The sequence below is a fragment of the Hippocampus guttulatus genome, chromosome 2, assembly GCF_054856545.1.
Source record: "Hippocampus guttulatus isolate MCC_2025c chromosome 2, RoL_Hgut_1.0, whole genome shotgun sequence".
Lineage (NCBI taxonomy): Eukaryota > Metazoa > Chordata > Actinopteri > Syngnathiformes > Syngnathidae > Hippocampus > Hippocampus guttulatus.
This window is the reverse complement of record NC_141262.1, coordinates 5,917,206-5,935,000: the sequence shown is the minus strand read 5'-3', so window position 1 is coordinate 5,935,000 and position 17,795 is coordinate 5,917,206. Positions and strand designations below refer to the sequence as shown.

General features: G+C 40.7%; 1 protein-coding gene across 5 annotated transcripts in view; it reads right to left on the bottom strand.

Moving 5' to 3' along the window:
• atp8a1 (ATPase phospholipid transporting 8A1) overlaps positions 1-17,795 on the bottom strand; it is a 122,182-nt gene that overhangs the window by 52,741 nt on the left and 51,646 nt on the right. For all 5 annotated transcript variants that reach the window (XR_015103202.1, XM_086132903.1, XM_086132897.1 and 2 more), the window contains 8 exons: positions 17,449-17,521; positions 13,159-13,264; positions 12,008-12,090; positions 10,475-10,524; positions 9,740-9,809; positions 8,018-8,102; positions 6,285-6,424; positions 1,722-1,860 (listed from right to left, as the gene is read on the bottom strand). Coding sequence is in view for 4 of the 5 variants with exons in the window: in XM_086132903.1 (XP_085989029.1) it covers positions 1,722-1,860; positions 6,285-6,424; positions 8,018-8,102; positions 9,740-9,809; positions 10,475-10,524; positions 12,008-12,090; positions 13,159-13,264; positions 17,449-17,521 (746 nt within the window). In the remaining variant the exon portion in view is untranslated. The remainder of the gene's footprint in view (positions 1-1,721; positions 1,861-6,284; positions 6,425-8,017; positions 8,103-9,739; positions 9,810-10,474; positions 10,525-12,007; positions 12,091-13,158; positions 13,265-17,448; positions 17,522-17,795) is intronic.

Here is a 17,795-nt window from a genome sequence, read left to right as displayed (position 1 = left end):
TGAAGCAGTGCCATATGAATGACACCCAGAAATAATGGCGGTTCTTACGACCGCTCGTTCGAATACAAGTCAGATCAAACTGACTTGCCGTGTCCCTTTGCCGTTAAGTTGAGTCAACACAGCTGGTTTGTAGCTGATTTATGGTAGGCTGTGCCAAGAGTGGCAACTGGGTGGTTCACCCCCCCCCACCCCCCACCCCAAAAAAAAGACTCAGTGAGTCACTCGTGTGCCACAAACTCGAGTGAGAGAGATCCACTTTCAGGTTGGAAAAATTGTAAAATGAAGGTCAATATTGAGAGGGGATTTACAGTCCAACACCAGTCTAAAAAGGCTGACCTGTAATAGCGAGCCCAGTAATCATGTGTTCACATCTGGGCACCCTGGACACAAAGGGCTGATTGAGAAGGGCCCGCAGCATTAGATAGACTCAAAGTGGACAACAGATACTGATTTTCGTGCCATCTTTGTTCACGTGTTGGCTGCCACATGCAAGCACAAGAATTGCGGCGCAGCGTGGGGAGCAGCAGCGCACTTGGAAATGCTCTGCAAGAGTCACTCGTTTGCACTTCTGATGCATTCTGTGAGGCCAGAGCACCCCGAGGGGAAGCAAACGTGTACAAAGTGCCCGCTTGTGTACATATGCATGTTATTTACATCATGTCAGTGAGAGAGGCCCATACATCATTTTGTGTTCTGCAACAGATGCTCGTTCTTGATGTGCGCGTCAGAGAACCTGCCGAGTGGTTTCTCTGACTGACCGGAGAATCTGGAAGAGGCTGCGGGAAACGTATCGGGTTTAACATCCGCGTTGTAATGCAGGCAAGCCCGCAAGCTTCAAGTCTTTACGTGAACGCAACCCTGGTCCGATTAGGCATGAAAGGCAGGCACTGAGCAATGAGATTTCACGCATTTCACTATTTAGCATGTCAATTTGTGTTTTAGGTGTATACATTAATTAACCACCTGCAACGGTAAAACAATGTGAGATACAAGCTGACAAATGTGTAGAGGGAAATTACAGCCTGGGAAGTGAGTTGCTTCATATTAAGGCTTCTTCCAAATGACGATTTAAAATCCTTTGTTTCAAGAGTATAAAAAGGTTAAGCACTCGTACGTAACTGCACAATATTATGTGTAATTGGGGTTGAACGACAGGGCTGCACCATACTGGAAACACATGGCGATGCCGATATTATCGCAATATTTAACATGTACCGAAAAAAATATACATTTTTATAATCTAATTAATTGTTTGGGGGTTTTTTTTCTTTCGCGCAGAAAAATAAGCAAGCTGAATGCATTATAAGCTAATTGTTTGTAATACTCTTAGATGCGGTGCAACTGTTGGCTGGCGATGCGCACTTAAGGATGTCAAAATCTGACAAGAAGCATACAATTTCATATGAAAATGATTGCACGCCATTGCGCTATGCATATTGCAGGGATGAATATAACGATAAAGCTACTTTTCCATATATTGTATCACCCTATGGAAAGAATAAAGATTTTTGAGACCTGATTACAAAGTGATTAATCATCAACATAACTGATATTCTTCCAGTACATTACAGCCCCAACTTTTTTTGTGTTTCACATGAAACCATATTTTGGCAGACTGGCCTAGAAACAATAAGAATGATGCGTATTTTTTGGATGACATGCATCTGGTGTATTCACTTCCGCCCTGCCACCTAGTGACCAAATGGTCTTTAGAGCCTTACCAATGTTGATGGCCGTTTCCTGTTTATCCCCTGTAAGTATCCAGATCTTGATGTCAGCCTTCATCAGTGTCTCTATGGTCTCTGGCACCTCATCTTGCAGCTTGTCTTCAATGGCGGTGGCCCCCAACAACTGCAAGTTCTACAAGAGAAAAATGGGCAGCGTTACTATAGGAGGCGCCTATAGCAGGAGAGCCCAATACATCGATCGCGATCAACCGGTAGCCCGCGGACTGGTCCCAAGTCGATCGCGAGAGGTGTAGGAGCTAATGGGAGGGGGAAAAAAAAGTTTTGTGTCTATGTGTTTGTTATTAATAATCTATATTTGTGTGTTAGTGCACCCTAAGCATCCTATCTGTTTCACTTTCATAAAAAAACAAAAAAACAAACAAACACATTTTAATAAATAAATAAATAAACAAGCAGATCATCTTTAACCTACGGTGGTGCTGCATCACCAGAAGTTGTTTGCGATCAGTAGTCTGCAAATGCAGCTTGCGATCAGAGCTGTTGCGCTATATCATTTGTTGTTATTATTATGATTCTCATTCAGAGTTTGTTTCATCTGCAATTCACCGATGGCACTGTCAAAGGACGGGAATGTGGACAAGCAGAAGAAGCATTTTAAAACAGTAGGCGTATGTACAACAGCTTCTGGACTTGGCACGCTGCAAAAGTGTGTCCCATGCCTCAGTGTCAGGTTTCTACTCAGGCAGGCAGTGATTTACTTTTCACAAACTCACAAACTATTGTATCTATTTTATTTTTATGTTTTGTTCATGTTAGGGGCCGTTATGGCTGTTGCTCATCATGGCATGCGTGTGTGTATGTGCGGGCGTGCATATGTGGTGATGGGTCGATTGCGGGATGGTGGTTGGTCACTTGAAAAGTAGATCTTCGCTCAAAAAAGATTTCACCCCCCTGGTCTATAGCCTTAAAGAAGGCGTGTGCAAATTTGTAGTTGTGTTGTAGGATTGGAAGAAAAAGTTGTCATATCACAAGAGAAATGAATCTTTTGTGACAAGTTGTATTATTTCAGGGAACTTTTTAATTGATTATGTTAAAATCAACTGAGTGAGCAATATTCTGCGGGAGAAAAATATATTACAAGAGTTGTAATATTCAGATAAAAAAAAAATCTATTTCAGGAGTAGCATTATTCCAATGAAAAAGTCATAATTCCAGGAAATTTTCTAATATCTCCAATATTCTCAAATACTTGAAGAAAAAAAATAATAACAAGTAACTAATAAGAAGAAGACAGTTCTATTCAAATGTCATTTTATTGTAAAAGCAATTTTCCGATGAAAATATAACCAACAAAAACTTCATTTTATATTCAAATTTGAGTTTCATGTTTATTATGGTTTTAATGAAGAAAAAAAAGTCCCATGAAACATTTTGAGAATAGAATATAATATCAGATTCAAGTCATAAATGTGAACAATCTAGCCGCTCTTGTTTATCACCCAGAACAGACGCAGCAGGGTTCTGGGCTTTGGAGCCAGTGTGTCGACATGTGCGACGTTGACCACGGGAGGAGGGAAAAAAAACAAAAAAGCAAAAAAAAAAAACAAAAAGCAGGCTCTTGAGTACTTGAGAGCAAAAAAAACTCGGCAAGGCCCGGAGGGACACTCTTGAGAATGAGAGGAACAAGGCTAGATCTGATCAACACTTGCAGTGGCCTTGGGCTCTTTTGTCTCACTGATGTTAGATTTATTCTTTGTGGGTTCTGAGGAGAAAAAGACCTCACTTGGATCAGGATTACAGCCCCCCAGCCAGGGTGGTACTACAAAAACCAGCCAGGTAGTCAGGCCAAATGCTGCTCTTCTGCAGCGATAAAACATGTGAGGGATGAATTTGCATATCAGTGTCAGCCAATGTGAAGATTCTATACAGTGTAACTCAGGGGTGCCCATTACGTCGATCCTGATCTACCGGTAGATCTAAGATAGGTCCCAAGTAGATCCGAGGAGTGTCGAGGAGAAAAAAAACTAACAACCATTTGTGTGTCTTTGTACATGTTAGAAATATATTTTTTGTTTTAATGTACGCTGCACCCTAATCATCCTATCAGTCTCATTTTCACAAAAAAATATTTAAAAAATAAAATAAAGCAGGTAAATCTTGAATTTACGGTGGCACGTGATTACGTCATCGGAAGTTGTTAACGCTCAGCAGTCTGCAATTGCAGCTTGTGATCAGAGCTGTTGCGCTCTATCTTTTATCGTCATTATTAAAGAGTTTGCTTTGTGTACAATTCACCGAGGGCACGGGCAAAGAATAGGAACCTAGGAGGGCCCAGGGAAGCACTTTAAAACGGTACGTGTGAGCTACGATAGTTAACCGGCTGCAAAAGTGCATCGCATGCCTCAGTTTCAGGCTGTTTCTCATCATGGCGTGCCCGTGTGTGTGTGTGTGTGTGTGTGTGTGTGTGTGTGTGTGTGTGTGTGTGTGTGTGTGTGCGCGCGCACGCGCGCGCGTGCCGGTAAGGGTAGATCCCGGGAGGTTAGTTGATCGAAAAGTAGATCTTCGGTCCAAAAAGTTTGGGCACCCCTGGTGTAACTCATTTGTCACAATGCTAGGTGTCTATGCACAATCTAATGAGTTTCTATGCAAGAGCTGTAGGAAAGATTCTGCCTTTTCAGTGACAAAATACGCAGTTTTGAGCGCCTCTGTTAAATTTTGATGACCACTCCAAACTGCAACCACAATGATAAATATTGTTATATAAATATCTTTCCGACAGTGACAAGCACGACTGAGCACTACAACCTTCATTCTGCTTTCATTTGCGGAGGGTTGCATGTTTTGATCAAACCAATTCAGAATGCACGAATACCTAATAATTACCTTTATAGCTGTAATGTGGCCCGAATATGCACCCAATTTGTCATTTTAGAGACATTAATGTTTTATACAGTGTTACTCATTCAGTAGTTGTCATATACTGTGTTGGAAATAAGATTAGTTTGTATTAATCTAAGGTCTCAGATTTTAAATTTAAGGACTTTGAACTTTGAATTCGGCTTATTTGTGCAGTATAAAGTTCATAATCCATCTTCTTTATGAAGTAGTTGTGAAGGATTGATATGCGCTCCAACAGTGTTGATTGTGACTCGAGCGCGCCCTCATGTGGCTCTATGTGACATTTGATCATTTTATGCCATAACCCACAGAGTGGTGGACAGGACAGTGCACATTACATTTTCCACATTGGAAAACGTCCCTGTTTACTTCATGATAGATTGCTCCCATTTACGCGTGTGCGTATGCATGCGTGTGCGCGTGTGTGTGTAGTGATAAAAAGTGCCAAGTGGGTGATTAATGACTGTGGCCTGCCGTGTTTGACGGGCGCTTCCTACTGGACTCACCTCTCACAGTACCAATTACCCGCGTCTGATCTCACTCATACATACACTTGGAATTTGAACCGTTATCCATGTTTGCTTACATTGGCCAGTCTAGTCAGTCTAGTTGAGTCTGATGTGAAAACGGGGACATTTCAAATATACACTTGTGAGCTATTTGATCAAGTGTTGCTCTGCAGTGTTGTTTTTCCTGTATTAAGGGTTAAAGATCTAGCGCAGAATGAGGGGAAGATCAACATGGCAATTTAAATCTTTCTGTTGCGGTACCACAGCCATAACAGAGGCAGGATATTCGTACTGTAAGCAAATGCGGGAAGGCCTGAACATGTTTCGTTGAAGACGTGCCATTTTGCGTTGAAAGCAATTGTCGCTGTCCAACAAGTATTGTATTGGTCAACCCATCGTTTGGAGGGCCAGCCAAGCCCTGCACGGGTGGGTGATATGTCCTTGAAAGAAAATATTTATTGATTTTTCTCTAATGTTTTATTTTCCCCAATTCAATTGAAGAATAAAACAAATGAAAACGATTTTTTTTTTTTAAAAACAAGTCGGCCAATTCGGGGCGTAGCCTGTCTACCGCCGGAGGTCAGCTGGGATACGCTTCAGCACACCCGGGAACTTTGTGAGGATAAGCGGCTCAGAAAATGGATGGGTGGATGCTTTTTGGTTTTCTCCCATAGGGTCTGCTTTTTTTCCCCTCAACCAAGCGTACAAATGGTCCCCTTAGCCCAATCACGTATGCAACCAGAGTCGTGAATACATTTGAATCGAAACATTTCAACAGAAAATGAGTCGTCAAATTGCATTACTCGGCTGGTCCAGAGAATATGCGTTTTCACATATTGAGTTGTAGGCAATGTGAAAAGGTTCTAACCTGACTCCGGCAGGCTCTATTCTTGGTTTATGCAAAACGACGAGAAAATAATTAAAGCCACTTTTTTGAAAAACACTGAGTTGAAGGTTTAAGCTAGCGCCGCTGTTTGCGACCATAAAAATTGTAATGAATCCATAATACGGATGAATTGCCCAGCAACTCGGCCCTGTGGAAAAATAATATCAGTTCTGAGGCCGCCACATCAATTGCGCTTATACTACACCGTCAGTTATGGGCCCTTAACATGGTCAGCCCGTACAGAAAAACAAGAAGATGTATGCCTGGTCGTAATAGAGGTGTGTTTGTTTGATTTCCCCATACCTTCTCGATGAGTTCGTAGCTCTCCTCCATCTTGAGGGCTCGGTTCTGCAGGGAGGTGCAGGCCCGGTGGTGAACCTCGAGCCACTGCTGATAGGACGACTCGCTGACGTCTGCCACAGCGAAGCACAGTGTGCGCAGCCCTGGATGGTGATAACGGCAATGTGATGACTTTCATAAAAAAATTTGAATTAGTGTAGAGTTGTGTATGTCTTTTATTTTTTAAATGTTTATTTGTACTATTGATTATTCAGTACTAAATATTGTTATCATTATTACTTTTTTATTATTTGATTGTATTATTTTCAAGTTAATATAGCTCACTTACACCTTTTTATTTGATTTACATGATATCCCCTTTATCTATTGATTACCATGACTTAAGCTGCTTTTAGGATCAATAAAGTGCTTAGTAGGAAGAAGTATGCAGTTTACTTGTAGCCGTTGAAAACAATATATAAATAGGCATGGAATTCAATTAACTGTCATTCGATTGTGTAGGACTATCAAGTCAAGTCAAGTCAAGTCAACAGTATTTATAGAGCACTTTCAAACAGCCATCGCTGCATACAAAGTGCTGTACATGGAGCAATTTAACATGCACAATAAACAGTAAGACAAATCGGTAATAAAGGCGGTAGAAAGCACCAAACAGTAAAACCAAGAACAAATCTAAGTCATGCTGAGTCGAATGCCAAAGAATACAAGTGAGTTTTGAGGAGGGTTTTGAAGATGGGCAGCGAGGAGGCTTGCCGAATGTTTAGTGGGAGGTCATTCAAATATCATGTCCTGTGAGTGCACGAGTTTGGTATACGATGTAAATTTCCATCCATCCATAATCTGAACCGCTTTATCCTCACGAGAGTCGCAGGCGTGCCGCAGCCTATGCCAGCTGTGTTCGGGCAGTACACGGAGTACACCCTGAACTGGTTGCCAGCCAATCACAAGGCACACATAGCCACACAACTATTCACACTCACAATGACACACACCTCGGGAACATTTAGAGTATTCAATTAACCTATCGTGCATGTTTTTGGGAGGAGTCCAGGATGCATCCTAAGCAGATGGCCGAGTTACCTCATCTGGCTCCTCTCAAAGCAGGGGAACAGAGGCTCTTCTCTGGGCCTCTCCCAGATGACAGAAATTCTCAGCCTACCTCTAAGGGAGACCCATAGGAGGAAACTCATTTTCTCCAGTCAGTCACAACCCAGAGCTCATAAGCATAAGCGAGAGGAAGCACAACATCTATTTAGAAGATTTCAGTAAGAGCTCTATGCATTCATATTCTATTGCATCTCCATTAAGGTTGTGCCTATCCCAGCTGACTTTGAGCAAGGGGCAGGATACACTCTGGACTGGTCGCCAGCCAATAACCAATAAAAGGGCACATAGGGAAACATGGTATGTATATATGTAAAAATCATAACAAGGTGTCTCGGTTGCTTGCTACGTTTAGTCTACTCTGAAGCAATACCACTCATTTGCCACCAGGGAGCAGTGTAAGCAAAGAACAGCAATCAACTTACAATGCATGTTTTTGGAATGTGGGCGAAAATCAGAGTACCCAGAAAAAAGGGGTACTCTTTAATTATATATACTGTATATATAGTATACACACAGATAGATAGATAGATAGATAGATAGATAGATAGATAGATAGATAGATAGATAGATAGATAGACACACATGCACACTTTGAGCGGTTGAACGGGAGTCACCAGAAAGACACTCACCCTCTGTGGCAAACTGCTCCAGATGTTTCAATGTAATCTCTTTGTAACGGGAGCTGTCTGACAGTCTGTCATAGATCACAGTGTCCTGAAGACAAACACATACATTCACTGACAAGTGGTACACAAATATATCAACGTATCAACATGTGTTACTTCTGGCATCCATACATTGCTATTGAAGTGAATTGTGTTGTATAATTTTTGTTATTTTATGTTAAATGTTTCTGTAAAGCACTTTGTTACAGCTTCCAGCTGTTCCTGTAAGTGCTACATCAATAAAGATGTATTGCATGGTGTTGTGGTTCTCCAATGGGGGTATGCGTATGCCTCGAGGGCATGTGAAAGCACTTCAGGGGGTCCATGACATGTTCAAAAGTAGCATCAATGCAAATTAATCAATCAATCAATCAATCAATCAATCAATCTCGATAGTAGCAGTGGCCACCCTGCCATCAACAATGACAATGATGCTTAGTGAAGCACAAGCCCAAGTGTCTCACTAAAACTCAGTTCAGCACATGAATGGAATTATCGGTGTTGACAATTGGTAATGTAGTCAGTTTCATTAAATAGACATCACAAAACGTTAGGGATATTTAGCTTTCAGGTGAAATTTATGAAAAATGTAAAAGGTTCACGCTACATGAAAGTAGGACATTTGCACAGAGGGATGCACTGGTGATTTCCTCATCTCAAAGAATTAATTGAAACAAAAGTTAGCAAAATTGGTGGGGAGACCACAACAAAAAAATTCAACGTCTCAATAACTCGTCATGTGCCCTTAAGCATCAATTGCAGCAACGATGTCTCATGCTGTTCACAAGACGACTTATAGTCTGCTGGGGCATGACATCCCACCGTCTTTGAACGGCAGCCCTCAGGTCATTGAGGTTTTGGGGTGCAGAGATTCGAGCCTCTACACGGCGATTCAGCTGATTCCACAGGTTTTCAATAGCATTCAGGCATCACAATGGCTATGTACTGTTGATCCATTGTTTGGTCTAGTCTTGGTCTTGTGTCGCTCTAATTGAAACAGGACATTTATTGGACGATTCAAGGATCAAACATCTGTTGTGAATTTTGCCATTAAGAGAGCGACAATAAAAAGTACAGAGACATTTAACATGTGCATTCAAAACCTTGAAGGAAGTCACATTAAGTTCACCTGTAAAAGTTTGAATGCATTTTAGCCTCATCCTGAAATTTCACCCGAAAGCTAAATATGCCTAACTTTTTGTGAGTAGCGTATTCTCAGATGATTTCTTAAAATCAGTGTCTGCATTTGCTTCAAATGAAGTGAATGATTTCTTCTTGAGTAGAGAACAACACCTTCAACCCAAATGAGGAAGGGCCGTCTTTATTTATAATTACCGGTAAGTGAATTATTTCTTAATTTTTCTTGGTTATGCCTTTTTCCTTCAAAATAGTTCTAGAGACACCACTATAAATGGAGGTCCAAACTTTAATTAATCAGACATTCTGTTTTGAGTCTTTTTTGTTGTTTTCATCCAAAAATGCTTTGTGCTGGTTAGAGACTGAAAGAAATATAGCTGACAGAGAATATATCATTGGAAACCACTGTCCTAGAAGATTGCCTGAGAAGGGGCACTATAGAGATGTTTTTTTCTGTCTATGTAGCACCGATGATGATGATGATGATGATAAGGATGATAGAGACGGGTAGGTTTTGTGCATCGCCATGGTGACAGACAAGACACTCACAGCTCCTTTGCAGTAGAGTCGGATCTTTCCGGATGGCGTGCGCATGATGACTGACATTCTCTTCCTCACACTGCACGAGCGAGAGAGAAGGTGTCATTTTGAGGTGTTGCAGCCAAGAAATTATCGCACACAGTTTGAGCATAGCATGTGGAGTATCAAATTAGACAACATGGAGGTGGGCAACAGTATAGTAACTCACTGTAAGAAACCATTAGAGTTTGCTGAAATCACAATAATATTCAAGTGAACAACTAAGACTTGGAATAAAACCACTGCAGTGTGTGAGGCATCTGTGACAACATCCATCTTCAACCGCTTGATCCTCTCAAGGGTCGGGAGGCGTGTTGGAGCCTATCCCAGCTGCCTTTGAGCAGTAGGTGAGGCACACCCTTAACTGGTTGCCAGGCAATCGCAGGACACACATAGCCGAATCACAATTTGGACTCACAATCACACCTAGGGACAATTTGGAATGTTCCATTAACCTGCCATGCATGTTTTTGAAATGTGGGAGAAAGCCGGAGTACCCGGAGAAAACCCCCGCAGGCACAGGGAAAACATGCAAACTCCACACAGGGAGGCGAGGACCCGGAATTGAACCCATAATCTCTGGACTGTGAGGCGGACATACAAACCAGTCGATCAACGTGCCGTCCCTCCGGGCCAACATAGAAATAAAGGCAATCCAGCACATGCGAACCTGATAAAAGGACAGATTCTGTATTCATACTGTACCTTGTAAACTCCAGTACGTGAAGCAGCTCATATTTCTCCTCGCTTCCCATCTGAAAGCACAATAGACAACAAGGTGGGACTCAATTAGCATGTTTAATTGAACCAACCGCAAGGCATGACAGCAAACGATTAGGCCGATGTGGAGTGTTTGGACGGGTCTGATGAAGCTGGAAAGATTACAGCAAATGTCTCTGAGACACAATGTTCTCAGGAGCAGACGAAAGAGGGAAATGGTTCTGGCCTCTTTCCGCCTCCAGTGCAGTCATCAGGTTAGCCAATTAAAGGAACAACAGGACGGGTGACCTGCACACTCTGCATCGGCTCAAATTAGACATGTGGTATTGCATTATTCCTTACAAAGGCTGCCCAATCTTTTAGAATTGGGTGGATTTTTGTTTTTTAGGGGGGTGATTGGTGGGAGGGTCAACATTTATGATAAGTGACAAAATAAACGGTGTGTTTTTGTTAGGGCTGAGCATTTCATGAAACTTCCCTAATCACTATTCCGGAGACTCAATCAAGTATTTTTCCCAATGTAAAAAAAAAAAAAAAAAAAACGATTATAACAACTCTGAGCAATGACCACGGCCCACTTAACTCTCACAGCTAAAACGTTTCACTGCATTCGCCAACTATAATACAATAATAAAAATAGGGATACTGCAAATTATGCCACATCAAAAACTCTCATGTACAACCAGTCGAGGTCTCCTCAACTCTGAAAACAACATTGAAACTTGGGGTGAAAAAATAATTCACGAATTGGAATTGGTTGAAAAAAAAAAAAAGCGAATAGGATATTTGCTATTTTAACGTAAAAAAACACTATCACAAGGTATCAAAGTAAGCAAAGATGCAAAAGTATGACTGCGCTAACTGTGGAGAACCTAACCATATTCACGGTAATAGATCACTGCGGTATTTAAATAGTTACATTGAGTGTTAAATTTTATTAGTCAGTGTTGTAGAGTGCAGAACGCAGTATTATACATTGTACAGTACATGTTTCTTTTCTGCTTTTGTATAATACTGTACATGCTTTGCTTTATTAAAAGGGTTATAACACTGCAACATCAAAGCTAATGAATGGCATTTTGCATTTTGTTGTTAACATTAGGCCAAGCTAACTTTTCTAAGGCAAAGGTATGTTGTTTTTAGTTAGACAGTACACTTCAACTGAGTGGTTCAGTGGCAAAAAACGGCTCCTCTTAAGCTTACATTTTACCTCGCGAGCAAAAAAATCAAAAATAAAAAGCCATATGATGGCTCATATCTCGCTTAACTTATTCATGCACCCTGCAACCTGATAACATAATGTCTAATGTAGTAACCGCTGTCCCTGAAAGGGTTAAGTCAGGTCACTCATATCTCAAGGCACAACTGTATTTACAAGGATGTTATATGTCAAAATCCAGCAAATGTTACACAGTTTATTTTGATAACTATGAGCTCATAGAAACATTCCACTGATTCAATCCCACGTGCTAGAGGAAAAAAAAAACTGTGTATTGTGTTGCAGGGGATTCCATTTACCATTTCCACAATGACGCTGTCTGGCGTTCTACCAGAGAACACAAAACCCAGGTTGCGTGCAGCTCTCACCAGAGCGCCTTCATCTTGGAAATAAAGAAAAAGTAAATAAATGTTACACACAAGAAACCAAAGCCGGATATGTTTTCATAACAAGGGCTGTGTTTGTGCACCAGGTATCTTGTGGCCGGGCTTGCACAAGGCTGCTGCAGGGTGAGAAAAAGCTATCTGCTTATTTTTTTACAGTTCACTTAACAAGCTCATCCCCCACTTCGCTTGAAACCCCAAAGCTCCTCCACACGAACACCATTGCTGTATGCGACCAAGCAAAAAATAAGCACAGAATGTCACATGAAGGAACAGAATCATGTTTTGGGTTTATTGAAAGACAATCTTTCTTCCTATTTAGCATGTGTCAATTGTACAGCATATTTATATCTGTATGTGCTGTGCGTACCACTAATAATAAAATTGCATATCGGCTTTAGTCTACTACAGACTGGTTGAAGCAAGTTTCAGCAAATCTTTTTCCCTCGTCATATTTTTGGAATGAGAGTCCACTCACTGTTTACATTTGGAGCAGCAAACAATGCCTCAAGGGATGCTGACATTTTTCAATTCCATTAAGAGTGTCCTTTTATTTTGTTTTTTGTGGTACATTTACATACTACTGCGAAGGGCACCAGGCATGTTTCAACGCAATGCTGCAACATGCAAAGGCTGCAAACCTTCAGCAAGAGGATTTTTTTTCTTATTTGTTTCTGCTTCCTTATAAATAATAAAACAGGTGATTTATTTCTTTTCTGTTGCATACACCGCATCTCTCTCTCGCGCGTGTGTGCGTGTGTGTGTGTGTGTGTGTGTGTGTCAATGCATAAATAAAGAAAAATGGGTATCAGATTCTTCATCTTCTTTTAGATTGAGAATTTGAGGTGATTTTTTTTTTTTTTGCTCATACTAAAGTGAATTTGTTAGAGACTAAAATTGCCACCATCATAAAATCTTTCAAAACTGTCAAGGTGTTTTTTTTTGTTGTTGTTGTTTTTAATTTTAAAATCCTTAACTGACAAGTGGAAAGAGAAGTATGTGTATTTGCAACTTGCATACATGCATACACATAATAGGCTACTTCAACATGTGGAGGTGTGATGTACCTGGGGATGCCGCCTGGTAAGTCATTTTTCCATCGTTGTGCTCGGGCACTGCGGTGTGGCAGATGGCCATCATGGTCATGAACTCCAGAATGACAGCAGCTGTAGGCTAAAGAAAGTAGGGAAAAAATAATATGACCTTGAATTATGCACATAATATATATATATAATAATGATGAAAACAAAAAAAAAGAAGAAAGAATAAGGCTTGAAATTAGGTGCAAAAAGTGGGTTTAAAATGAAGCATTGTGTAGATAAAACCTCAGAAGAATAGGTATAAAATACCCCAAAACTGAACCTACGTATTGTCTAATACATTTTTTACTTTTACTGTTACATTCGATTTTTCCGATACAGGTATTTGGTATGGCAACTGGAGGATGTAATAAAAATTAAAATAGATTCTGATAGGATAGACAAAGAATCTTCCAGTTTTCATCATGGCTTCTGTGAACTTGAAAACGAATGTGCGGCCTTGCATCTGCACTTATAACCTTTTAGACACCAATCAACAACAAACTGTTCACCGCATATCGATTTCTCAAATGACAGAGGGGAGAAGAGGATTTGCTGAAAGGTCTCGTGGGTGTTTTAAGAGCACACTTATCTAAAGCAGGTTTGTGACTTTCATCATCTCTGAAAGACCTCCGAACAAATGCTCATGTGCTCTGAGGATAATGACATCATTACTAAAAGCTTCATTTATCAGGCTCGCAAGCTGGTAGTAAGCACAAAGCAAAAACATTTACTCATGTACAGTATTGATAGAGAAATCTATGAACAAAATTGTATCGGGTTTAAAGTTTCGGTTAATTTGGGCATGTCTTGACATACTCAGCGCAGAGGCGTCGGCCGTTGGGCGGAGGGCCTTTTCTTGAGTAATCACGGGGGGCGAACGGATGGAAGAAGACTAGATTCAATCACAGAGTGGGAATGAACAAATTGGGAACAAAGAGTTGTTGAGTACCAATAGACAGTTTGGGAACAGCAGTCACCCCCAGGTGATCATTTGTCATCAGAAAAGTCTGTGACTTGTGTATTCGGGTAGATTAGATCATTACCGAGAGGCCGGGCCGGGGGGCGCGGTATGCAAATCTCGGGGGCAGTGTTTTTCTTGTATTTTACAATAAAAGTTCGAACCGGCGGAGAGGGAGCTGAGAGTGTGTATCATCGGAGCAACTAACCGTCGTTCGCTCTCAGAGATCCGCTCCCTCCGATATTGAAGACAATTTTCCTGTGTGCCGAGTCATTTCTTTAACTTTGTCCGAGAAAATCTCGGACAAGTATATGCAGTATATACAAACAGGGGAAAAAGGGCAAATCTGATTTTCAGAGCATTTGCCTTTTATTCTAGTTAGGAATCAGCAGAACTAGTTCACTGGATGTTTTCACATATGAGATATTTTAAAGCATTAATCTGGTTTCCCACTATGTTACATACATACATGCATACACAGACCTACAATAATGTCTAAACACTTGCACAATCTAATCCGCAGTCTTGTATCAAAACAAATTCCGTTTTCAACATGATGTTGCACTTGTTTGTGGTGTTTTAGATGTGCACCTTGCTAGAGTACCGTTTTCAGCACCGATGCTACAAGGGCCATCTTATCCCATGTGTGCAAGAGGGAAGCGGGAAGTTGCGCACTTCTATGGCTGTGCAGATTCTCCCAAGGACTTCAGTCTTTCATTTATGCATCCTTCATGCCAGATACACACTCTGGATGGAGCAACCTTAAAAATGTAGGTGTTCCCTTTCAAATCTGTCCATGCACGCATTCTCCTGTCAACTGAAACACCTTTTCATCAGGGATGGATAATTTCACAAATGTTCCCTACTCGGCCAGAGGGAAATTCATTTTAATAGTTCTATAGAGATGGAGAAACGTTCTGTAAAATGTATTTTTGTTTCATGTCCAGAAGAGGAGTTGTGCGAAAGTGTGGATGGAGGACAGTTTCTTGGTCATTTTTCGAAAGAAAAGAGAAAATGAGAGGGAATTAACAGTGCCCCTGCCCCTCCAGCCAAGCAGCGATCTCCAATTTGCCTCAACTGCTTCAAGACATGAGGAGCCAATCGGTTCAGAACAGTTGACAAAATTTGTCACGATTAATCAGTGAATTATTTGAGTGATTGGCCAAATCACAATTGTCATCATTTTTTTTTCTCTCGCTCTCTGCAGTAAACCAAAAGGTAATTTTAGTTTCAAACGTACGTGCATTCGTGTCTATAAGACACCCGCTATTGGCGTTTCCTTGCCAAACTAAATTGTGTGCACAAACGGTCGGGATTATTACATTAGCTTTTTTAGTCATCCATGGAAACCCTGCTGTGTTACAAAAGAGAAAATAAATAAGGTAGTGGTGCTGGGGTGCGGGGGACGGTGTGTGTGAATCAAAGGGTCTCTTGAAAATGAAAGTGCACGGGTTCTATTACAGTCCAGGTGGCCATGAAAGCCCTTTTGTCTTGGTATGCTAATCAAGTTTGGGTTGACAGGTATCCTCTGAAGGCTGTGTATTTGTTGCATGGATATATGAAGGCCAAACCTTCCTGCAGAGTTTAGCTTAGGCTTGTAACTGTGAGCGTTAAGGAGTTATTATGAAAATGAGGGCCTTGAGGTCAAACGCAAAGGGCCGATGAGATGGTCTCATCGGTGAGAGAATACTGCACTGTCAGCCATCGACCCAGACCCCTGACCCACACTGACTGGTAGGTCGTCACCTTCTGTCACAGCAACGGTGACGGATGCCTACTTACGACATGGACAGAGTGGTAAAACTTGACGGGTCCATGGAAAAAGATGGTGCTGTGACTCAGGAGACTATAAAGCACTAGGGGAGAAGTTTATTTTTGTCGCTGCTGTGGTTTAATTTTATTCACATGTGATGTCAAACCTCAACAAATAGTCAGTGAGCAGAAAAGGTGTGATTCAAGCTATCAAATTGGACAGCGAGAAAAATAATTCAATAAATAGCTAGCTACGGTAGAACAATAGATAGAAGAAAAGGGTTCAGAGGATTATGGTGTTGCATATTTGTGGTCTATGTTAAGTAATAACTGTAGTTCACTCCCATTTTGTTTCAGCAGTATGTAAAGACATGCAATAATACTATAATATTAGAGTATAATATTGACAGTGACATGTGGTGTATGTTGTGGCCTACCTATTGATGAATTATGATAAATCAGTAAGTATAGAGTGCAAAAAAAAACTCTTTACAGTATATGCATCGCAAGTATGCATATGAACTATATGTATAAATATTTTTTTCCATAGGATACACAGTAAGATAGCGAACTGTTTGTTCCACCATAAAACCTTTATGGATTTTTTTGAAGTACCATTTACCATTCTGCCATACAAGAGCGAAGGCAAGAAAAATCAAGAACAAAAAAATGTAAACAAGTGACCCTTTGAATATCTCTGACAGACACACAACAGAGAGTAACTTGTATACAAGCTTAGGGCTAAGGTCTATATTTTTAATTTCCACGCTAGAAGTCATTTAGCATTAGCTACATGCCGCTTATGTTACTTTCTTACATATGTTAGCATCCACTCGCTCAGATTCATTTTATTCATTTGTGTATATAATTGAAAAGTAACGGTGTTGTTCTTGTGAATGTAAGAAATGTTTCTCAATACGTGCCGTGTGTTTGGATTAAAAAAAACAACAATAACAACATTACAGACTGCAACCCCCTTTTCACCCAAATTTAACTGGGATTGGCTCCCGCTAACCAGCAACTTGAATGAGCACAAGAATGATGGATGGATAGATGGATATTACACCAAGCAGCCTCACACTTTGTGTTCCCAATTTGTTCCCCTTCTGGTTCAATGGTTATCATCACACAGTGGCACAACACCAAAAAAAAATCCCCCAAAACACAAAGAACTACAAGCTAGCACATTTTGTTTGTACTCCAACTGTAAAACTGAGATTTGACTACAGTTCTCGCAATAGAAAAGGAAAGAAATGAGCGAATGTGCCTAACTAACTGTGGTAATAATGTGAACAACCTTTCAAGGACAGTTTTAATCAAAATGATAGAAGAGGACATCAACAAGTCAAAAACATGTTATTCTTCTTCAGTATCAATGACAGGTACCGTAAAAAAGACGTATGATACAAAATGTTCCATCAGGCTGCGTCAACACACGCGCACCTCAAAACCAAAGGTAGCGAAATCAAGATGACACTAGACACATTTTGAACCCACGTCATTTTATTTATTTTTTGCTCTGAGGGGGGGGGGGGGGGCGTAACTTGACAGCCGACTTTACTCACATGATTACTTTGGAGGTTTTCCAGCAAGCTTGGGTCAATAAATCCGGACTCCTCTGACGAGTGCGTGCTGTGCCTGGAAAGAGGACACAACACGCGTCAAACAACAGTAGAACACAGCGGAATAACAGTGCAAATGACATCCACTACAATATTGTGTAAATTTAGGTCAAATTGTTATTGTTTCACTCATAAAACTAAGCTAGAATTTGTTTTTACGATCATCATTTGGACTAATTTTGATGCTGGAATAAATGTTAATCCAAATGAGCCAACAAAACTGTCGTAGAAGCAACCAGGAATCCTTTCATATATTCTATTCAAATGACAACACAGTTCAGTTCAAATGT